The 25105-nt window shown below is 37.8% G+C and overlaps 1 protein-coding gene and 1 pseudogene across 2 annotated transcripts; one reads left to right on the plus strand and one right to left on the minus strand.

Moving 5' to 3' along the window:
• Nucleotides 1-632: 632 nt before the first annotated feature.
• Nucleotides 633-2292, plus strand: LOC107751043 (macrophage-expressed gene 1 protein-like; annotated as a pseudogene).
• A 2229-nt stretch (nucleotides 2293-4521) lies between these two features.
• Nucleotides 4522-21686, minus strand: LOC107751084 (procollagen galactosyltransferase 2-like). 2 transcript variants are annotated; one of them, XM_016566688.1, is made up of 13 exons: nucleotides 21621-21686; nucleotides 21088-21375; nucleotides 12347-12457; nucleotides 11575-11692; nucleotides 11337-11471; nucleotides 10683-10887; nucleotides 9176-9295; nucleotides 8384-8457; nucleotides 8119-8225; nucleotides 7866-7998; nucleotides 6659-6786; nucleotides 6338-6544; nucleotides 4522-5855 (listed from the first exon to the last, which is right to left on the minus strand). In XM_016566688.1, exons 1-13 carry the CDS (start codon nucleotides 21650-21652, stop codon nucleotides 5582-5584), a joined length of 1932 nt encoding a protein of 643 aa, XP_016422174.1. In that variant the 5' UTR covers nucleotides 21653-21686; the 3' UTR covers nucleotides 4522-5581. The 2 variants fall into 2 exon arrangements, with proteins under 2 accessions (XP_016422174.1, XP_016422180.1); XM_016566694.1 differs by lacking the exon at nucleotides 21621-21686 and adding an exon at nucleotides 21456-21503.
• Between the last annotated feature and the right edge of the window lie 3419 nt (nucleotides 21687-25105).

Raw genomic sequence — 25105 nt, forward strand, 5'->3', positions numbered from 1 at the left:
CTAAATATATAGCGTTATGTCAAAATACTAATTTATTTAATTTTAAACAAATGTAATCCTGATAGTATTCCCACTTTTTACTAAATGTAACTGTAATCTGAATACTTTGTTTTTTGATGTAACTGTAACGGATTACAGTTACTAGATTTTTGTATCCTGATTACGTAATGCCCTTACATGTATTCCGTTACTCCCCAACCCTGTATATGTCACGAATCCAGTCCATGAACTTCCGTCTGCTAGCCATCAGAGGTCACCCTTTCCATTTTCATTGACTCTCGCACTACACCCTGTTGCATATCACCCCGGACTACATATCCCATCATTCATTGCAGCGCCCAGCAACACACTTTCTGCCTGTCCTGTTCCGGCCAAGTAGGCCGCCTATGGATTCTCTGCCTGTTCTGTTCCGGCCAAGGAGGCCGTATTTTGTTTCTGTTCGCCGTTCGTTGACCTTCGCCAGGCCTAGGATTATTCTTGTGTCTTGCCCGCCATATACCTGTTTGCCCTTGTTCGACCCTGCCTGTGTTTCTGACCTCTCTGCTTAATAAAGCCTGCACATGGATCCGCATGTCTCACGTCTCGTCGGCTCCGTAACAGTATATATATATATATATATATGTGTAAATGCATGTCCTGACTTTACTCTGGACTTCCCGCTTTGCTCAGCAGATTGGGGAAATCGCAGATGCTAAAAATCAAACACGCCTAGCAACTTATCTATCAGAAAAACTCATACTTGATTATGGTACCCATGTCATCACAAGTGTCAAGGCTGGTGCCATTTTGGTGCAAGAGGACTATATAAAAAGGTCTTATATCTCTAACAGTGAGTCAGACAAGTCTTCTGCCTCTACATCAGCAGGCATTAACTTTTTTAACAAGGTTAACTTTAACTTTGGTAGCAAAGAATCCCAGGAAACTTCAGAAACCATCACTTACCAGTAAACATATTCTTTAGTTCAGAGTCACGGTGGGGCTTTATTCAACCAAGGAATCACTCTGCAGAAATGGCAAGAGAGCACGCAAAATAATCTGGTGGTTATTGACCGATCTGGTGTGCCACTTCACTATTTCCTCAATTCATCTGTTTCCTGATCTTCCAGTTCCAACTTTACATAAACTTGCCTTTTCAGTCCAACAGGCTGCAGCACGTTACTACAACATAAACACCATTCCAGGATGTGTAGATTCAAATTCCCCAAATTTCAACTTCCAGGCCAATCTTAACGACTCATCCTGCAAGGGTCCAGTCACAAATCTGACCTTTGGTAGCATTTACCAAAAATGTACTCCATTGCCGGCAGACGGAAATGTCATCTGTGATGAGCTTGCGCAAAAAAATCAAAATACTGGTGACTATGTGCCATCAGCCGTTCACGGCCTCTTTGTTACACTCAGAAACATTAGAGCAGGGTTACAATCAATATGAGTGCCATAAGAAATGTCATTCATGCTGGATATTTTTTGATTGTTGTGACAATGTTTGTGGAAATGTTTACTACATCCATCATGCAGAAATCGACACTTACTGGTGCTCCACAAATCAGACAGTCCCTCAATACTCTGGACATCTTTTTGGAGGTCTATTCGGACCATCTTTACAAAACCCACAGACCAAATCTCATGACTGTCCTCCAAATTACTTTGCACAAATATTTTTGACCAATTTTTGGCATTTGATTTGTCTGAGCAATGACTATGAGACAGGAACAGTATTTTCCGTGCCTTTTGGGGGATTCTTTAGCTGCCAATCTGGCAACCCTCTTGCAAGGGATCAGTACCGTTGTCCACCTCAGCACAGCCAACATATTGCTGCCATTAGCGATGGCTGTCAGATACTGTACTGTGTCCAATCAGGTGAGTTTACTGGTGGCCAGTTAAAACCTATTCGCCTCCCACCATTCACAAGACCACCTCTGGTCAACATGATGGCGACAAATACTGTAGCTGTGATGACAGAAGGTGATCGGGCCTGGCTGAGAGTTGGAGAAACGAAAAAAATGGAGACTAGCAAAGCCTGGAGAAGTTAATAAAAAAGGCGGAACGTTTGAGGCATCATCTACCCGGATGTCAGGAGGTGAAAAGGCTGGTGTGGCCTGTGGTGTAATGACTTTTATTGCTGTTCTTGTGGCAGGAATTGTCATCTTAATGAAACGGAGAAGGACATTTTCTCACTTCAGGTTAAGCAGGGGGTATGAAGAGATTCACTGTTATGGCCAAAGTGGTTTAGAAAGTCAGAGAGAGCAAAAGAATACAAATGAAAACCCCACTCAACCTCTGTTGCCTTAGTAGTTATGTCAGAGTACATTAAGATGTTAACTACAGTATTTTAAAAGTTAAATCTTGATCAACTTTGTAAAGCTTTGTAATCAAATTTGTAGTATTTGGTGACAGGGAATATATTTATGCGGTTCTGGGTATAAGGGATGCTATTTACAACTGCTTCACAGCTGGCAAGATGTCGTAAAATGTATTTCTTTTTTTAACATTTAAACTTAGACCACATTATTATATTTCGTTTTGACTTTATGAATACACATAAATGACAGCTTAATGATTTTTTAAAAATCTTTTTTGTGCATTTATTTAAAGACCACATGTACCATTTTTTTGTCACTGGTGTTACCTTACTTCTTTGGCAATTTTAAAGGTTTTTATGAAATATTATTTCTCGATTTTTTTTTTAGTACATGTAGAGTTACAGAAAAATAATGATAATGCAACAAATAAGGAGATTATGTTTTATTTATTTTAATCAGGTTTGTTAAAAGTGTGATTGAATGATGTTAGTTCATTTGCGCCACCATGTATTTGCTATAACAATTAAAATATTTGTAAAAACAAGTTATAAACAAGTAATGATGCAATCCTTTAAATCTTTACTCTTGAGTGAAGCAGAATTCAATGGATGTAAAATTATCATCATGTGTCATTGTGACACATTTTATTTAATGTGACAGAAAAAAAGGAACACCAGTGACATACATAAGACCAAAGATCCTTATTCTTCAACTATAATTAAGTAGATAAGACTAAATTGTTACATTTGGCAATTAGTGAAAGCAGTTAGTAAAATAGCATAAACATAAACTGATCTTCACTGGTGATATTTTATAATATTTATTTGGCATTTTGTTTTTTTGTATATGTCATTTACAGAAAAAACAGTTTTTGGCCTCAAAATAAAGCACTTTCCCTCTGTACATGGCTGTGGGGACGAGCAGTTTTGTGGTGCTTGGAATACTTTATAGTTAATTAAAAACAAATATTGCCACATTGATGGCTCAAGAAGGTGTAATTGTTCAAATAACACATTGTTTTATTTTAAAATATATATATAAAAAATTGTAACCCTATTGTGTTTTTCAAGTGTAATATTTCTGTAAAGGCTAGGGACAGAAAAATGGACATTTCCATAGAATGACCTGTATAACCTAAATAAACTGTGTTTTTCAAGACATTACTAACATTTAAAAACTTAAAAGGCTATTTCCATCAAGTTAGAACAAGAAATAGAGACACTAAATCCTGTATACATTTCACAGTACAAAAGAGCATGAACCAGCATTTTTGGTTTGTGTATGTCTGTGAAGTTAAAAAAATGTGTTGTAATCCCACCACAATGCTGCTTTAAATGTCTCCTAGAGACCAGAAAACATTACACATTCTAGTATGGCCGGAGATAAGAGTAATGATTGGGTCTTCATTACTCATCATACCTTTGAACTTCATCTCACGGAAGAAATGCAACATCACTATACTCCAGCAGATGGCAGGGTCTCCTAATATTACAACACGGAGGAAGAACTACTGCATTTAGGAAACATACTGCGTTGAGCATTTACATTTGAATTTGCACCATCGAAATAATATGCTAATACTTCTACTGTACTATATATTTGTGTCATGCTATGACTGAACGTAGCTCACATGTCTCATATGAACGTAGGAAATTCGTAGTAAATCTCTCCAGCTCTCTAGTAAAATTAATAAAACCTTTTACCAAGAAGTTTAAGGGAAACCTTTACTCGTTGGAGGACATGCTGCTCTTTTTGCTCTGACACAACGTCACAAAATTTATCAGTAAATTAAACTAATGGTTTAATCTACCAACACTAACATGGCGAAGACTTTTAGCACAGGCTGCTCTGTAAACATCTCGTTTACTCACTGGCCATAAACATTAAATGGGCAGCACATTCTGAAACAGCAAGCTTATTTATGGTCAATGTTTTTAGATTGTTTGGTGTGCCATGTTTTTGGTTGCCAAATGAAGTAGCTGACCGTTTTAGCCATAACCCAACACATGCACATCTCTTTTGCACTGAATGGAGTTTCCAAACACATCTAGTGAGAGTTTTTTTGCACAGAAACAGCCAGAGGCTGTTGTAAGTGCATTGAAGAGGACAGTTGACCACCCAAGCACTCAAAGGTAGCCGATACACCAAAATGAATCTGAGGCTATTATGTTGGCTTGCACAGACATCATTAGACACATTATATTTTTGATCAGTCAGTTTTATTGAATCAGCCCACCACCAGCACCATGACATCTTCAGACATCAAAGAAGGTAATGAACTCTACTGTCAGAGAACAGGAGCCAGCCTGTTAAGTGGAAAAATAGGAGTGTGTTTGAAAAAAGTGAGGGCGTTTGCATCCAGCCATTCCAAATTATGATAGTTGACATAATGCCCAGTAGAATCATACACTTTTTTAAGATACATGAGCCTCTTGGAATATTCTGAAAGGAATTAATGACAATATGATATTCACAATAACACAGAAACACCTTTTGTCTCACACACACTTTGAACTAGATTGAGTAAAGCTGCGCTTATTCATAAAAAAACATACTTAATGACCAGTGAATGTGTCAAAGGTCACATGTTCTCTTTTTAAGACAATTTAATGCATTTTAGAGTTTTAAATCCAATACAACTGAATTATGTGAAAACAGAGCAGATTCGAACAACCTCCCCACAAAAGTATGTAATTAATGCTCTTAATTTATGGTTCTAATATATATTTGACACCTGAATAACATTGAAAAGTGATTTTGTGATGCTATTAAAATATTTCAACTTAAAATATAATTTCCTTCCTGATAATATACAGTAGATATGTGGACAGGCTGTAGGAGTGTTTTATTCAGTACATAAACCATATCTGTTTTTACATTACAAAATAAAAGAAAACGTTAAAATAAAGATTAGTCTGTCATCTGTTCATCCACTAACAAACCCAAATCTAACTCCCACATGTCTATGTTCCTCCGTCCAGTCCTTCCGCAGTGTCTTCTTCCTTCAAACACTTTGAAGTGTCCACCAGGGACAGTTTGGTCCCTCAATGTCTCTGGAAGACATGATGAAATAAATAAAGTGGAAATAAAAAGAGCTTGTGTATCTTTGTGCAAAATCAACCAGCCAGCCAATGGTGTTCAAGCATCCCAGCCAGCTGTCATGCTATTGGCTGAAGTGTCACCAAGGAGGAGGGGACTGCTGGACATTGAGGAATGAGCTGTCTAGGAGTCAGTGTGTGTTGTCATTCAGTTGTGTAGTTTGAGAACATGTCGAGGACTCAGAGTTCGTCTCGCGAGGCTCGGGATGCAGGCAGTGGTGTGTCCCCGGTGACGCTGTTTTGAGCGACGGAGCAAATTTGTGCCTGCTGAGCAGTTTTTTTAGCATACTGTCTGTCCCAGTCTGTGCTGATGGCCTCGTCATCCCAAATAGAGGAGGTCTCTGTGTCGCTGAAGTAACCTTGCTCACCCGTATAGTGTGTTGGGTACAACAGCAGCGGCTCAACAGAGAAAGCACGCAAATCTCTGGGATCAAAGTGAGACATGTATGCCGCACTGAGAGAGAGACAGAGAGAGAGCAAGAATGAGAGAGGAAAAAAAGCAAAGGCATGAGAAAAATTACACAATTACTGTATATTAATTTTTTATGAAATTAATTACTGTGATGGCAAAGCTAATTTTCAGCAGCCATTACTTTAATATATCCTTGCTGAATAAAAGTGTTAATTTCTTTAAAAAAATCTTACTGACCCTAAACCTTTAAAACGTAGTATATACAGTGGGTACGGAAAGTATTCAGACCCCCTTAAATTCCATCTAATCTAATCTAATCTAATCTAATCTAATCTAATCTAATCTAATCATCCAGCCAGCCATTGATCTATCTATCCACTGATCTATCCATGCATGCATCCATCCATTGATCTATCTATCCATCCAAGCATCCATCCATTGATCTATCTATATATCTATCCATCGATCTATACATGCATCCATCCATCGGACTATCCATGCATCCATCCATGCATCACACTCACTTTGGGTGTTTGTTGAACATGACTGGCAGGAACTCATCCACAGGGAGCATCTTGCCGAACGGCTGAGCAGCGAGGAGTTTCTTGGCCCCCTGCTGTGAAAGGGCATAACCTAGAGTCCAATATGAGTAATCAGCCTCCACCAGATTATCAACACCCTCTACAGACACCTCTGGCTGTGCTACTTGCATCCGCTTACGGCCCACATATCTATGGAGAGAGAAGTAGAAAGAGAGAAATGTAGAAAGAGAAAGATCAATTATGCTTTTGTGAGTGGTGAAAACATCTCATCATGTGCTGGTTTTCAGCTGGTGTTGTTCTTACATGAGGTCCCAGTTCAGCTGAGCTTTTTCAACGTCCTCCATGATGGTCTGTAACCTCCTTTTAAATCGAGGCTCAAACCTCACGTCATCCTCCAACACCAGCACATGCTGCAGACCTCTCTCCACCACCTATCACACACACATACACACACACACACACACACACACACACACAGGCATTAACTATTAAAATTTGCATAATGTCAATACTAATGTTTTACATTAATGTATATTTAGTATGATTAAATTATTCTATAATGGGTATAGCTAGCTAATCGACATGAAAACATTGCATTATTTTATATACAATTTTGCACTAATACAACACTAAATTCACACACTTTGGGGTACACAATGACTCTCTCTCTCTCTCTCTCTCTCACACACACACACACACACACACACAGTAAGCAGAAAATGATTTGTCTGGTGAAAAATCTTGTTTCAGAAAATGGAAACATTTACTGGAGTGTTGCTCGTCTGGCTGAGATTAACTGGACAATTATACTACACTATATGCTTGGCTTATATAAAACACCAATTAACAGTGAAAAGCTTAACAGAGACCAAAAATAAAGACACAGGGAGTCCAGTGTGTCCCGTGTTTGTGTACAGAACTTTCTACCATCCAAGCATTAGAGGCACAAATTCCATGATTTTGCTGTGATAATTATTAGATGTGTGAAATAAATATAATTTCATATAAAGAATTTTTTTTATGTTTATCTAACATCAAATAAACCAAAAAATCCAAACGTTTTTAGACAAATATTAGTCCTGACAGCATTTGACAATCTCAACCATTCAACTCTTACATAAGTTATTAGAAGAAAACATTTAAACCAGTAATATTCTTTAATTAATGGGAAGTATATGTTTCCTATTTAATGTTTTATTCATCACATTTACTTATTTATTATATTTATTTTAAATATATATTTATTTGATGTATTACACAAAAATATCTGAGTTTTAAATTGTATTAATACACATCATACATTTTTCAAAAACTGAAAACTTCATACAAAATTAAAAGAAAATAAGTCACTAAAACGTCACTCATATAATATTTATCTTTACCTCCCATGGTTGACAAGGACATTTTCTTTCATTAATTATTTATTGAAAAAGAAAAAAAAAACCTTGAGCTGTATTCCGTACCTTATTTATGGGGAGTGCCACATGTTTATATACGAGTGTGTCCGTACCTGTTTCCAGGTGAAGTGGTGGCTGAGGAAACAGCCAATCTCTCCACGCGTCAGCACCCTACCAGAATATGGATCTTTATATCCAGGCATCATTTCTATACCTAGAGCTTGAAGGTGAGATGTATTCAGAGCCCTGACAGGGAATAAAAAAGGTCAGATCATCAGAATTACTTTCACTTGAATTGTTCTGCCACATTTCAAAATACCCCAACATCACAAATGTGACTGCACAGAACATCCCCTTATGACCTACTTCCCATCTACAGCATCAGCCAGCGTAGCCTCAAGACCCAGCGCCGCCATTGTGTTCAACATCCGTTCCCTCCGGTCCAACCTCCGCTTCAGATTAATCAGAAAGATCTGAGCAGAAAAGAGAACGAGAGAGTCTGAGGAATGAAGCAGGGCAAAATAAGAAAATGTCACTTCAAACAAGCATAAATCAGCTGAAGTTTTTTCTGCTGAATAACTATCATGAATGTCCAGTCAAGCAAGACATTCCAGAAATTCTGCTCTCTTACCTCGTCAAAGCCCATCTTGTCCTGGGGTTTGGGTGGAGTGAAGAGAAACTCAGAGGGTTTTATGTTATGATCAACTGTAAGAAAAGGCATTTTAGTCGCACTAAATGCACATCTGACAATCACACGTTGGAACATAACAAAATGTAAATAAAACCTCTAATTAATGGAGGTTGAAAATATAAAGTGTAAAAGTGCTGGAAAAAGGAGGTTTATTAGGGGCAGTGGCCATGGGTGTGCTTCTTATGGGTGTGTGTGTTTGCCGAACATTGTGGGGACCAGGCAACGGTCCCCAAGAAGAAAATGGCTTGATAAAAACTCTACTGTTCCAAGGTTTGGGGTCAGTAAGATTTTCTATTCAAACTTTCTATTCAAAGAATCCTGAAAAAAAAAAAAAAGATTTCCACAAAATTTTGTAAAAAATAAATAAATAAAAATAGTTAGCACAATTGTCTTCAACATTGATAATTAAAATAAATGTTTTTTGAATGAATCAATATTAGAATGAGTTTGAAGGATAATGTGACACTGAAGAATGGCTGATGAAAATTCAGCTTTGCATCATAGAAATAAATGACATTTTAAAATATATTAAAATAGAAAATGTATTTTAAACTGTAATAATGTTTCACATAATTACTGTTTTTACTATGTTTCTGAGCTTTGCAGAGCATAAAAGCCTACTTTCAAAAGCATTTAAAAATTGAACCAACCCCAAACTTTTGAACTGTAGTGAATGAATGAACATCTATGCTTTAATGTGTATTTAATGTGTGTGTGAGTGATAATACCCACTTATGGCCTCAGTGATGGTGTGTGTGAAACTCTCCTCCTCTTCTTCTACACTCTGCTGGGCCTTCAGAGGTACAGGCAGAAAACCGTAATGTTCTCTGTTACACACATACATCTGAACACCTACAGAAAAAAACAACAGCATTCGTTGTTTTCATTCATGAAATGCATCTGAATGCAAACACTGTATATCTCACATCATTCTACGCACCCTATGTAGTCAGCCCACACAAAACAACAAGAAACATGAGTGTTACATCATTAATGTGTTTGTGTGGTTTTGTGTTGTCAGTTTGTATTCATGGGTGTGTTCGGAGTCATGGTTTGTCGGCTTTGTGTTAGCTGTGTGTGTATGTGATTTACTGTAATTCCACTGCATGCTCTCTTTCTCTCTCACACACACATTATTTCCTTAATGGAACATCCACAAACACCCAAAGAGGCCATAAAAATGCCCAGCTGGGGCTGGTTACATTAGCCACAAGATTATCCGACATTAAAGCTGTTACACTAACACAACATATACTGAGCTGGACAGTTGGAGGTGCAGTGATTTATGTGTTAAGTTTCTGATCCGTGTCTGTTCTGGGCCCCATAAACAGAAGAACAGTACTCTTAACTGCATTCATCGGTGTCTTCTGAAAACATTCTGTGCTTAAAAGCACTCATTTCGAAAACAACTCACGCACTTAAAAAAATAAAATGCCAACACAAATGGCAATAATATTCAATGGTTTAGCATCAGTTAAAGCAGCACTATGTAACTTTTTCTGTGTTCAAAATTTGCAAAATGTATATAATGAGCGAGTACATCATGAATTCATCTTCCAAACCGCGTTTTTGTCTTAGAAATCGCATCATATGACCCCTTTAACGCGCTAGGTATCATAACCTAACAATGAAAAATACTATAATACCAGCATTAATTAATCTAGCTTAATTTTAATTTCTACATATAAAACACATTTTAAACATTAATTTACACAACAACAAAAATTATTTTACATGAACATTTTTTTATTTAGCAAAATAATACATCAATAGAATAAATTACATTTATGAGTAAATTTGTGATAAATTAGTGATTTTAAGAGTGCCTGCTATATGAATAAATGCAATGTAAAATATACTGTTGTTTGTTTATAATGCATTAATATTATAAAATTAGATTAGATTTTTGCATGAATGCATTAACTTGAATTATACTGAATTAAACCTTACTTTAAACTGTTATTTATAAAACACTATAGTCTAGAAAAAACATATAACCAGATAAATACACATCATTCTTAAAGGGGTCATATGATGCGATTTCAATTTTTCCTTTCTCTTTGGAGTGTTACAAGCTCTTGGTGCATAAAGAAGATCTGTAAAGTTGCAAAGACTAAAGTCTCAAATCCAAAGAGATATTCTTTATAAAAGTTCAGAGTCAGCCACACCTACCTAAAACGGCTCGTTCTAACACACCCCCACGGACTGTTGTTAAAGCAATCCAGTGGAGATCTCTCACCAGCTTGTCGCGCGGAGAATGCAAAGACCATGATGTCATCAAACGCCCAGCTGTAGTCAGGGTGAGGTGGGTGGAAAGCCATGTCGAGAGTGGCACTACGTCTCAGATCCAACAGGAATGTTGAGTGCACCATGGGAACCGAGAAACAGCCCAAACGCTTCCACTCACGGATAGGCTGGTAGTCTGGGGTGCGCTTGTAATAACCCTGAGAAAATGGCAAGAGATGTCGTGCTATTGAAGCAATGCTCATGAACTGTTTTCGTTGTAAATGTTGAATGCACATTTTAGTTTGAATGCATTTTGAAGAACAGCAGTAAATCTTGCCTTGAAAGGACAGTTCAAACCAAAAATGAAATTTATTCATCCTCATGTTCTTCCAAACTTTTCTTCTGCAAAATCACGAAGGCTATTTTGAACAATGTTGGTAACCAAAACATTTTGGTGACAATTGAGTTCCATTGTATGGACAAAAAAAAAAAAAACGCTGAGGCATTTTTCAAAATATCTTCTTTTATTTTCCACAGAAGAAAGTCAGTCATACGGGATTGGAAAAACATGAGGGTGGGTAAATGATGACAGAATTTGTATTTGTGGGTGAACTATCCCTTTAATATATTACTCTTTGAGCCTGTTTCTGAGGTGACGGAGCTTTACCTGAGGTGTGATGCCACACCAGAAGTTTGAGTAGAGGGATCGGGAATCCAACATGGGCGCCACCAGTGTGAAATTCTCTGCCATCATGAGATCCAGCACCCGTGGGTTGGTCAGGAGGTTATCACTGTCAACAAACTGAGAGAAAAAGAGAGAGGTAAAGTTGGAGAGCTCTAGTTTTACATAAAAATACCAGTTTAGCATCAACATGAGTGTCATGATGAATGACATATATACTCACCAGTATATAATCAGCCCAGCGCTCTCGTGCAGCCTTCATTGCCGCCTGCCTGAGCTTCATTACATGATTGAAACGAGATGGAGCCCAGTGTTTCGGCCCCCACTCATCCATGTATGACCTTACATAAAAAAAAGATGCATACACTTTTTCTTAAAATAACATTTAATACCACTCTTTCTACTCCTATAATAAACCTTATCATCTTCAACATATCTACAGCACTACTGTTGTTTTTTGGCCTTTATGTTAATTTTATGTTTTAATTAAATTTTTTAACACAAATTGGACATTGCTACTTCTCTTATGAGCATGGCAAGGAGAGTTAGGGCAGATGTCGAGATTTTCAGTGCAAAAACTGAATCACTCAGTGAAACATTTTATTTTAAACATCATATGACTTCAGAAGATTCGGAATATAGCGTATGAAACATATGGAACTCTTTTATGATATGTTTATGTTGATTTAGTATCATCTTTTGAAGCTTGAACGCATATGTGTCCATTCATTAGGTACATGAAAATTAGTATAATATTACTTATATAAATATAATGAAGAGTTCTTCATAACATTCTATTTGTGCTCCATGAAAGTCATACAGGTTTGGAACAGGAGGGTGACAAAATAATGACAGAACTGACAATTTTTTAATCCTTGTTCTGGAAATCATTATATTCGGATGGGAAAGACATTAGTAGTCCGTTGCAAATTCCCGACATAAACAGCCATTAGTGCTAATTGACTTTGTTCTGAAACAAGATGTTTTCAACCAACCGTGGCTCCTCCATGGGCCTCCACTCCACGTAATGGTATCTGCTCTGCCTGTTCTTCAGCCATTCTCTCAGCATGGCTGTGGTGTTGTCCACATTATGGTCCGTTGCAGCCCTTCAAGAATCGACAAAGGAGAATTTACGTCATTTTAACATAAACAAGACAATCTCCAAATACAGCTGCTCATCAGGAGCAGTGAAAGAGCGATGCGTCCCTCAGGCAAGGGCGGAACAGTGCACAATGTGTTTTGAGTTAGTATTTCTTTCTCCTAGACTTGTGGAAAAGCTAGATAAGACTACTAAAATTCACATGAAGATGTCAAAAGTGCTAGCTGACAATGCTAGCAAGCAACTAACGCTGTATTCATAGGGCTGATAAATTCCTCAGGCATGGTTATGGGTTTGCAAGGAAGTGAGGCACTTAACAACAGCTTGCCAACAGCAGCTTGTGAAAGGTAAAAGACGTATTGTCTAAGTTTCATTTTAGCATTTCAAGAGCGTAGCTTAGCATAGTTAAATATGTTACTAGCATCTCAGAGGTGAAGCGCGATGAACAAAGCGATGAACCGACAAACAGTGTGACATAACAGTGAGTTTTCCCAGCATTACTACTCACTCTGTGGCTTGTGGAGATCACATGTTAACACTGACACAAGCACACAAACACACTCAGTGTCCTCAGCCGTTTGGCTGTGCCAGTGGAAACCTCCACTGCACAGGGACTCTGCAGTAAAACCATGTGGGAAAGAACCAACAAATATTGACATCACCTCAGTCGTCACATTCACACACACATTCACATTTCCTCACCCCACCTTTACCAGAAATAAAATTCAATTGGTGTGTATATTCATATTTATAGAGCATTGCAGGATGTTCTGAAGCAATAGCAAGATGACACTTGAGGCAACAGGGAAACATAAACTGGACTTCATTTAACCTAATGTGTAGACAAGAGCAAAAACAGATGAACAAGTCGTAATATAAAAAAATAAAATAAAAATTGACAAAAAGCCATTCATAACCAGCCTTTTTTGTCTTATTTTAAAAATATCTATTTATTTTCTTTTGACTTTGAGGGACATGTCCACCCTGTTCCCACTGCCGCCTTTCAAATCTACACCTATGTCTACCTTGAACATCTGCAGTGAATAATACTAGTGTAAACCAACAAATACACATATAACTCCCACAAACAGACATTGTCAGACAACCGATAACAGTGTCTGCAGTGTGTGCATCTAAGTAAACTCATATTATTACACACGCTTCATCTTTCAATAACAAGTGATAGACCAGCTATTCAACACTACGACTGCTATTTTGTCACTCACACAAACACAGACAATTACTCATGCAAGACAGTCTCGCTCTTAACAACATATTCCGACAAAGAGTGCAGAAAATACAGGCCAAGATGATGTATATGTGTTTTAAGTATGCTTTATGGGTGTCCAAGATTTTATGAGATGCATAAAAGCAAAGGGAACAGACAGCATCATGGTTGATAAGCAGTCTGGTTCTTTATCACTGGTTCGAAACACCTGACACACAGGTAATTACAGGTAATGCAGTGTCAAATAGATCACTGCTTTCAGACACACTTTTCTGGTGACTTTCAGTGAGTGTACGTGTGCTACAGTTGTTTTAAAGGAAAACAGGCCTTCGAGCTGCTTCCAGAACATCTGTGAAAAATCCATTAAAATCAGAATAAACAATGAAGCAGAAAAGCAAAAGAGTGCATGCATTTTCTTATATGAGGATAAATACACGCGTGTTAGATTTTTCTTTGCATGCAATTCTCATACTTATGTTCAGTTCTCTGTTCATTCTAGTTCTGCATTTATATGAATTAAATAAATATGTTGTGGTTTTCGTCACACTGCTGCAACCGATATAAACATCTGGAATATTCAGACTCGCTGCATCTCTTTAAATGACTCTCTAATGGTAAATGATTGCACATGTGTTCCTCTCCGACCCTCCTGGGGAGAGACCCACACCATGCATTTTGGGTTATGCTGCTCCATGACAAAGAAAACTGCACCTATACAAATAGTGAAGTGTGCAAGTGTCCCTGGTGGGAATGAAGATTTATGATTTATGCATGACTTTATGCTACATTACTATATGCTTGCAATATGTCTGACTGTAAATGGAGGAGGAGCAAATGGGGAAATCTCATGAAGAACATGTCTGGGTCATTATTCTCCTAAAATCAAAAGACTAAATTTTGCATAAAGAACATTAAGCTTATTTTTAGGACCATTAAAAAAAGTATATTTAATTATTTAAAAAAAGACATCAATTTTTTACTTTCATAATAACAATAAAAATATACCAAGGCATGCTTTTTGATTCACCCAAATGTAAGCACATTTGTGCAGATGTGAGTGTATTTCTGCCTGTATGAAGTCTTTGAGGCTGTGTCTTAGCTCTGGCCTCAGGGGGCAACACTCATATTCATGACTGGACAAGCAAACAAACTGAGGAATTCGAACATGCCAGCATATGAATGACTCAAGACTTCTGGTTTCTGAAGGTTCAGTCAGTCATATATCTGGACAGACACATTCTCCTCACCTTACTCTCTCACCTCTCGATCCCTAACAAATTTCCACACCCAGGGGCAAAAACAGACTGCTGACACTGACCACATTACATACTCTTTCTGAATAAGGTCCATATTCTATAATATTATTTAGGTGCTTTTCCCAATCTGTACACTGATTTATGTTGATTTTTTTTATTGTTTGGGAAACAAATCCTCATTAATCTTTTTGATATTTTACTGTTAAACATTCTACTTGCAATATCCCGTAAATGGACCTTGTGATAAAGGTGATTAAAAGTGTTAGGGATGTATGTGTCAGGATATTTAGCTCTAAGTTTGTATGTGTGCACTCATGCTGCGCTTGGAGGAAGCATGCAGGACTTCGCTTATAAAAACCCAATTGTTTTTTCACCGCCCTTTTGAAGTTTATTGTAAGTCTCCAGCTCATTATCTGACTGCCTGAGGCTCACGCTCTCTTTTTGTCTCTGTTTCTCCTCCATGTCCTTATTGACAGCATCTGGACACCACATGCTACTCACCTCCAAACACGCACATCTTATACTTTCTCCACCTGCACAGAACAGCCATCAGAGATAAAGAGGACTATCCCCTAATACAAGAAGCAGTCAGGTTTGAGTAAAAACAAAGAGATGACATGAAATAACCCTTAATTAGATACACCAGTAAAAAAAGATACTGGAAAGTCTTCTACTGCTCAAAGCTGCTCTGTCAACACCGAAACAAACTACATTACCTCCTAGGCTGATTACCCATTTCAACTATAACAATGGGTCTGTTGTATTTGTAGCAAGGCGATGTGTTTTCTAACATATTCTCTGTACGGCTGCTTTGGAACATAATTTATTGAGAAAATATATAAAAAAAATTGAATGGAATTAAAACAAAAGTTTCTAAATATTAATGAAAATGTCCATTAGTTCAAACACTGCCAGTTACATATGTGTGTGTATATACGTGTGTGTGTGTGTGTGTGCTTTGCAGTGGCTCTGCCCCCATACATGGGCTGACGTGGCTGCCTGGCTCTGTAGATTGAGGAGGGGGCAAAGGGGCTTGTGAAACCCTTGCTGTATTCAAATTCCTCCAGCCACCCTCTGTCAACACAGCTCACTCATGTCACAAAAAACACATCTAGAGTGTGATGCTAGTTCATCCCCCCTCATGACATTTGATGAAACATCTTTTTTACAAGTACAAAATCACATTCACATTAAATACAACTGCACACTAGGGCCTCAGAGATCCATCCAGAACACTTTATCTTAATCTGCTTTTCAATGAGTCATTGTTCTCCTACCTGTTTTGGAGTTACAGTTCTGATAAAAGCAACAAAAGTGGTCAAATTAGTTGTAAACACACATCTGTAAAAGCACAAATGCTTTTCTCAGAGTGCATATAGGATCATAGACTAGTTGGTCTAGAAATCAGAAGAGATTCACACAGTCTCACCTGACACACTGACAGAGTTTATCAAACAATCACATGACTCTCCCTTCATCTTCCTGAGAATATAAACACATCTGTGAAACACTGTGAAAAATGTATGTGATGTGTGCTTATGCACAGAACAAGAGCAAGACAAACAGACAGTGAAAAAATGAGAAAGAGGTGGGAGAAAAAAAAGATTGAAACAGTGAGAGGTAGACAGATAGATTGATTGATTGCTTGCAGTGCAGACAATGTTAGTCTTCTCGATGGTTTACCAGAAGGATGAAACCAGCAGAGAGCAATAAAACTGAATTTCCCTGCCAATAACATAAACTTCCGTCACCTTGAAATACCTCACTATATGTCCCTGCAGATGCATGCCTATCTTTTGTCAAGTGTGCCATTTGGGACAACCTAAAACAGCTGTCTGTGACCATGACAAAAATCCCAAAAAGGTATATATAATACCTGGAGAAAGTTATGCAATAGCATTCCAAATATAGCAGCTGCATTGGACCTCAGAACATTTAGAATCAATAGAACCATAAAATGTGACTAAACACTCCAAATCGCAAACAAATGATGCAATATCCACTACACTATAATGAAATATTAACCTATACGTGTATGTATGTATATGTATATATACATATATGTATATTTTGCAAAAAAAAATAATGGTAAAAAATCTGGTGTCAGTATGTTTTTTTAAAGAAAGTAACAGTAAAAACAAAAAAAATTCTACTTCAAATAGAAGCTGTTCTTTTGAAATTTATATTCATCAATTAGCAGCAGAACTGTTTTCAACATTGATAATAATAAGAAATGTTACTTAAGCACCAAATGAGCATATTAGAATGATTTCTGAGGAATCATGTGACACTGAAGACTGGAGTAACGGTTGCTGAAAATTCTATCACAGGAATAAGTTACAATATAAAATAAATTATATTAAAATATATTAAAACATACAACAGTTATTATAAATTGTAATAATATTTCACAATATTAGTTTTTACTATTTTTGATCAGATGAATGCGGTCTTGGTGAGCATTACCGAGATTTTTGAATAAAGCCCCAGGCTTTTCTCATATCATCAAAGATGTTTTTTAAGCCTAGATTGTGTAGTTACAGCCATTACTAGCAGGTTCTAATAGGGTCATGCTAACAAGCCAACCTTGACAGTCTGACCTAGATCGAAGTTAAAATATTAAATTGTTCAGTCCTGACAGAGTCTCTTAGTATTGTTCAGATTATTTGGTCACCTGCCCTGACCCAAAACACTGCACACCAATAAACTACTATTCCAGCTCGACTCTAGACTGCCATGACTAAAGGCAGCAATCGTCCTGCTGTCTGGACTTTTGCACACTATTGTTCCTCTACTCTTGAACCCCTGCTGGGTTGAGGCCTTTTGGGTTTTGGGTGGATGGGATGGACAACTGAATGAAGGTAACTGTTGTTGGAAAGAGCGGAAACTGGTTCTGGACACGTTGAAAAAAAAAAAAACAATACTGCAGAACTGCAGAAATGTACAAGTTAGACCCCATCAAACACTGAGCCAGGGTTTTAGTTACAGCAAAGCTCATGCAAACCTAATAAAAAACACAAACACGCTCACAGCTCTAATGACATACACATAATCATTCACAGATCAATACCCAACATATCTCTTATTCTTTTCTCAGGCCCTTTGTTATTTAACTTGCCAAAATGCCCAGCATTCCTCAACAACAGCATCATAGCAGCTTGAATGAGTCTGAAGGGAAACTGTTCGCACGGTTGTCAAGATGATCACATCATACAGATAAGGCTATAGTAAAGGGACACAAAAGAGCAGTCGGCTCTTATAAACAAGTCTGTGTTCAGTAATTCTGACTGTAACTTGATCAGTCATGTCTAACTTATTTCAAAAGCTGTGTTGGCACCATTAGCTCGAACACCGTTTCGCTAATTACAGGACTGTGCCTTTAGGGAACATGATGCTGGATTCACACTCTTCCCTCTTTATTACTTAAGCCTGTCTGAGCCATTAATCAAGACACTGTCAGAGGAGATTTTCCTCTCTGTCTCCTTTGTTAGCGCTAAAAATTCTCTTCAGCGTTACAGTAGCTTAGCTCCTGCTAAAGCCAAACAATCACAGAAACTCTAACTGTAATCAAAGTTCCTTTGAAGTTGTGATGATGAAATGGAAGTAGCGACAGATCTTTTCGTCCTTATTGTGATATGCATCCGAGTGAAACAGATTATTGAAAAGACTTGGTTCTATCCATCAGTTGTTGGTTGGATGGAGGCAGATCTGAATGCGATCTTGAATTTTCATTTCATGTCAACCATCTTGGTTACCATTTTTGGTAGTTACCTACAAGTACAGCTATTATTTACTTGACTAACAAATCTCCAAAAGTGTTACAACAATAAATGTTGCTTATTCAGTTCAAATTATGCTATTTAACAGTATTTTTCAGGCTAGTCGAGTTAACACACACACAAATTACTGTAAACGCATCTCATACTGACTTAGATCCAATCTGAGATACTTCCATAACAAATAAGAGAAGACAAAGTGGGGCAGAGAGATGTCTTTGTGGGTGACCTTTGCGCGTGGTCAATAGGGATGGAATGCGGATCGTTAGGCCACTTGTGGTGCCCCTGTGTAATTTTCAACAGTTCCTCTCCCCTGCCCTTTCTTCCCCCTAATTCCCCACATTCTTTTGCAAAGCAGTGAGACTTTTAGCCTGTCATTTGACTGCTGCGTTTGTTAGATCTCCATAATAGTGCACATACACACACATACAAATGTCCACAGGCAGCTAAAGTTGCCATGACATAAAAATTCACCCTATCTATTTTCTAAATGGATGTTATAGATCTTACTGTGAACAAGTAATTTTTTGTTGTTGCTGACTTGTAATGTTTAATCAAAATGTCATAACTGGTGAAAACCACATACTTCTCTCTTGTGATGTGTGCAGGACTTCTGCCCCTGCAAGAATGCGTTCATCTGAATCCACTTTTGATTGCAACACCTACATCTCAAAATCCATTCAACAAACGATGGACAGAACACTTGCATGTGAATCACAATAAGGAAAAAAAAAAGATCTGCTGCTACGTCTGTGCGACTTTACATTCAATACTAAGTAGTAAAGACTGGCTATATGAAAACAGCAAGTTAGTAGAACTTAGCCTTTATTATAGTGCAAATGATATGCAAGAGGATTTCAAATCTATTTCACTTCATAAATGTGTGCCTCATTCTGAACACTCTCCAGCTAAAACCTGCCAGAAGAAATAAATGTAAAAAGTGGTAAAACATAAGGCATAACAGTGGAGTGGAGTGTACCGTCAGCCCAAACACATGGAATGTTTTCCAATCAAAGCAGTTCCGCTCAGATGGTGGAGCGGCATTAGAGAAGAGAGAAAGCTGAAATTAAAGTGGGTGTCTGTGTGTGCCTCCAACCACTGATTTGGAAAGAAATGTAAATCAACTGTTTACTCTAGGGAAAGCTGAAGGGAAGTGAGGACAGTTCATGGATGATGCTCATTATCTGTGGTAGGCCTATGAACACGCTTGAGAAAGACACCATAGCAATGGTACGCAGCTCGAGTGATTTTTATGTTTCAGACAAAACATGAGTACTGCAATTACCTATCACTTTAATTTCATTAAAGGGGTCATATGATGCGATTTCAAGTTTTCTTTTCTCTTTAGAGTGTTACAAGCTGATAGATAAGATCCCTGAAGTTGCAAAGACTAAAGTCTCAAAACCAAAAGAGATATTCTTTATCAAAATTAAGACTCTGCCACGCCCCCCTAAAACGGCTCGTTCTAACACGCCCAGAGGCGGGGCATAGAGGACCTAAAATAATGTACAGTATTTGAAAAATAATGTGTTTTTTTAACATTAAAGCATGTCAACATATTCTGTTACACCAAATACACAAAATAATTATCTTTAAAAAAGCATCATATGACCCCTTTAATTATTACACACTGACAGATTACAAGTAGCCTATCTTGGACTCATGTTTACATGTCGTTCCAAAAAGCGGCCGCCTTATTGGTCGTGCTTCCCACACGTGACGCGAAGCCTAATCACTCATGATCAAAATATGATTACGCGAGTAAGGAACTATTGCCGACTTTAAACACTTATAAAAAATAAACTGCAGGATTATACATGGAGAACTTTTATTTTCTCGCTCAAAACCAATAGATATTTTTATTGGAATGAGAAGAATTTAGTGCCCCATATATGGGAACGGGATTAAACGAAAAACGGCTTCACTTTACGGCCTATATGTCACAAAACAGTTAAAACTGATGGTAGGGGTGGCTGCGCGAACGTCAACTGACTGCCAGTAGAAAATTATGCTGACAGAAATTCTCCTAAAACTCTAATTATAAAGAGAACCGACAGGACATGTTACTTAGCCAGCAAACGCCTTTCATCTTCATTTAACATGTGATTAAATCCGTGCACACACGCGCGTACACAGTGCAGTAAAACCGCTTTAACAGGTCTGCTTCACGCAGACAGCGGCGTCTCTGTTCTTCTATCTGCCAGAAGGTTTTCATTAACCAAACCTTACCTGCGCGCGCTCCACAATAACTCCACTATGTACCCAGACCTTCTCAGTTTTCAGCCACCACACTTGCTGCAAAGCAAACCATCTCATCATACACATTATGCGTTCTCTACAGCAGCATTCCAATAAAGTCCAGTTTGGAGATTCTCACCATATCGCAATCCGGTCCTTCGGGTAGTCCAGGCGGTCGATGCAGCCCAGGTAGTACGGCAGGCTGTGCGCCGAGTTCCGAGCCAGAATCGCGATCATGACTTTGGGCTTAAGCAGCGAGGATTCAGGCACGGGATTCAGGTCCTGCACGTGAGCCACAAGCTCCCCACGGCAGTTTTGCGCCATCAGAGCGCAAATCACAGCCACCATCACGAATCCCTCAGCCGGCATCTCTGCCTGATGGACACCGCTGTCACAGCCTGAACGGGGTGTGTGAGTGAATGGGAGGCTGAAAGACAGAGAGGGTGTGTAAGGAGGTGTAGAGAGAGGTGGAGAGGTTACCTCTTGACGAAAGTGGGTTGCCTCCACCAGATTTTCACACCCTTCACCATGACAGACCATTGCACTGAAAGAATGAGATCTCGATTGCGCATAGAACTGGTGAAAAACTGCTCAGTGATATAAATCTGAACATGATAGCATTTTATTACAATATATTTCATAAAGTAGATGCTATTTAAATATCCTACTTACCGTAACAGCCCCTGAAGCAACAAGCTGGCCATATAGACAATGCTGCCTGCAAATATGCAAAAATAAATAAGGCTACTGGGCAGAACATTTACTAACTAAACATTTGATAACAAAATAATACATAATTTATTTATTTTGACTTTTTAAACACTGTTGTCCAGAGCTCTTTATTCCCATTCGTTTCCCTCCATTCTTTCCACATTGCTCATTTAATTTAGGCCTATCCATCGGCTGCTCGATCTCATTCCTTTCGCGTCTCTTGTATCCCAACACTTCTGAGAGTTCAGTCATGACATCATCCAGTTCCCTACAGCTGACACCTGCTGCTCTTTCAAACAACTTTAACAATTTATTTTTGGTGGCGAATACCAAGCTTTAAGTTGTATCGTATAAGATAACTGTAGTAAATATGGCATTTGGGAGCGAAATACGATCACACGCATTTCTTTGCCGCGTAGGCAACATTTGATCTAATGGCGACCCCTAGTGTTTAAAATTAGAAACGAGGAACAAAGTATAAAAGTCTAATTTTTTAATGCCAGTTAGCCTGCTGGAATTCGTTTACCTTGCTAAATCAAGTTTAAAATGGTATCTGGATTTTGGAACATGTTAGCATGTACCAGTTGGACAAAGTTAGCTAGCTGTCTTCCAACAGTAGGCTATTCAGCAGCAGTTAGCATAACACCTTACTACATCTCTGTGCACTTTAAAGGGGAAAAAAAGGTTCACATATGGTCAAGAGACAAATGTATAGGCTATTAGACAGAGAACACACCTTTAAAACGGCAGGTTCCCCGTCAAAATGATATTTGAAATTATAGGGAGATGTAGGTTTCATCATTAAGCTGACAGAAAAACTCTCAGAGGTCAGCCAAAGCAGAAGTTTGGCTCAGTTACTCTGGCTGGTGCAAACCTGGTTTCCGTCTGCTGCGTCTATGACTTTGTCTATGTCTGGTAAAAACACATTCTCACATCAAATGAGTTATTCTGACAGTTTCTGCGATATTTTAGTCCACCAAAAAACATGTGAGAAGTTTGGATCAGGCCACTGGTGTCAAGTCCCAAAAGTAGGCTAATGCATACACCATTCAAGGAAGGTTGTGCTTTCTGTCTGTGGGGAAAGGTGACAGCTATTAGTAAATCGAATTCAGTGATAAAAGAGAGTTTTTAAAGAGGCTAGTCGAAGTTCTGGTGGGTATGTTTTTAAAAAGTCGAGTGAATGGCAGAGTTTATAATAAGAGGACAGTAATGGATTACATTTATAAAGGGTTTCTACAGTGTCAGGCATGTAGGAAGTGTTTAATGGTGGAGAAGAGAGGAATGGGAAGAGAAAAGTGAGAGATATACATGCAGAATAAGGAGAGTGAAAAGAGAAAAAAAAGGGAAGGCCTGCTGGATTGAGTTAAATGTAATTGCGGTGAGCTCATGTTGGCGATGTATAGTGACAACCAAGCCAGAGCTCTCACAGGGCTTCACATGAGATGGGATTTATTGGGTTTTACCTCACAGTGGAGAGAACATTGCCTTTGCCCATATTCTTACCTGTACTGTTCTCCACTTTGCAGAGCAGTACAAAAAAGCAGATGAACCCTTCACTCTATAGATAAAATATCCACAGGTTATGTGTGATAAAAATTAGATGTACAGTTTACATGTGACTTACTCTTGTCAATAAATTTTTATAAGTTATCACATTAATTTTGTGCAAATTATATCTTTGAAATAGCCTATGCTTTATTTTTTATTTCAAGTAGTTCATATTTATTTTTAGCTTCATTTTATTATGGAAATTGTTCTTATATTGAACTGTGAAATACAAAACATTAAAATTATCAGTTTGGATAGAATATATACAGTGGTGTGAAAAAGTTTTTGCCCCCTTCCTGTTTTTTTAATTGTTTGCATATTTGTCACACTTAAAAGATTCAGATCATCAAACCAATTTTAATATTACGCAAAGAATGCAAGTAAATACAAATTGAATGGCTCAAGAAAAACAAAATAAAGGTTTTGGAATGGCCAAGTCAAAGTCCAGACTTAAATCTGATTGAGATGCTGTGGCATGACCTTAAACAGTCCATTCATGCTCAAAAACCCTCCAATGTGGCTGAATGAAAACAATTCTGCAAGGAAGAGTGGGCCAAAATTCCTGTGAAAGACTCATTGCCATTTATCGCAAACGCTTGATTGCAGTTGTTGCTGCAAAGGGTGGCAAAGACTAATGGCTGCTGAAACTTCAGCTTTGCCATCACAGGAATTACATTTTAAAATATTTTAAATTAGACAGCAGTTTTTTTTACAATGTAACTCTGGTTACAATATTACGGTTTTGTTGCATTTTGATAAAAAAAATAATAAAATGCAGCCTTGGTGAGCATAGGAGACATTTTTCGAAAACATATTGAATGGTAGAAATAATGTGCCATTTAAATATATTTTATATATATAACAAACAAAAAGTGTTACAAAAGTATTAAATAATAGTTTGAGAGATTTACTATTAATTTTTTATCTGTATTGTTTGTGGCACTTTTTTCCATGTCCATTTTTCTTTCAGTTGTGCTGCGCGAGAGATTTTAGTATTAATAAACACACAGACTCTCATAAGCACCAAGTAAATTAAAGATGTGGAAGGAGCATATCAGAGTTTAACCAGTGGAAACAGTAATGTGTCCGAATATCTTAAATTCCCTGAAATGTCCACCATTGAACTAGCAACTGAAATGAAGTAGTAAAGGTAATAAAGTTGTTAAAAGGACTGAAAAGTTTAAACTGTGAACAGTTATAAAATCTAAAACATACACTAATATACATTTTAATCTAATATTCCGATGTTGAAAACGACCCAACATATTATACATTTCTAGTGTAGTTCCACTTCTCAACCTGCAGGCGGAGACACACCACAACAATTGAGTGAAATTAAAACGCACATAATGCTTCGCGGTGGTTTGTTAGAAGCTCCTCATCTGTGTGGATTCTCCGAAAAGACATGATGTTGGACAGCTATTTTGACAACATAGTTATAGCTATATAGATAGTTAAACATTTGTACGGTTTAATATTTTAACCCATGAAGAAAATGTATTCTGCACATTTCTGCATCTGAAATTCGACCCCAGAAACCATTAAGTATTTTTAACGTTATGAATCAATCCACCAACAGGAAATATGACGCTGTAATGGATTAATGATGCCTGCAAAGCAGTACGTACCTATACACACACACACACACACACCAACCAATTAATCGGTGAAACAGCACACAAACAGAAACCATAGCTCCAGTGTCTTATATTTTAATAGAAAAAGAAAACATTGAAAACATTTTTTTTAAAAGGAATCAAACCAGTAATCATGACAGATGCTTGGCTAGCGCTGTGTCCCCTCAAAGTGACCCCACCCCACCTCATACTGTTTAATGGTCTCTATGAACAGTAAGAGTACAGGCTGACAACCAGATGCATTTTAGCCAACAAGACTGA

This window comes from Sinocyclocheilus rhinocerous, unplaced genomic scaffold, assembly GCF_001515625.1.
Source record: "Sinocyclocheilus rhinocerous isolate Xijiao unplaced genomic scaffold, SAMN03320098_v1.1 scaffold2267, whole genome shotgun sequence".
NCBI classification, from domain to species: domain Eukaryota; kingdom Metazoa; phylum Chordata; class Actinopteri; order Cypriniformes; family Cyprinidae; genus Sinocyclocheilus; species Sinocyclocheilus rhinocerous.

Bases quoted from the DNA above. Each gene is read 5' to 3' on its own strand.
- LOC107751084 (XM_016566688.1), bottom strand. From the start codon at position 21,652: ATGGCCAGCTTGTTGCTTCAGGGGCTGTTACG. The intron at 12,458-21,087 runs GTGAGAATCTCC...CGATTCTTGAAG, and splicing joins AAGGACCGGATTGCGATATG to GGCTGCAACGGACCATAATG. The intron at 9,296-10,682 runs GTGAGAGATCTC...TTTTTTCTGTAG, and splicing joins ATTCTCCGCGCGACAAGCTG to GTGTTCAGATGTATGTGTGT.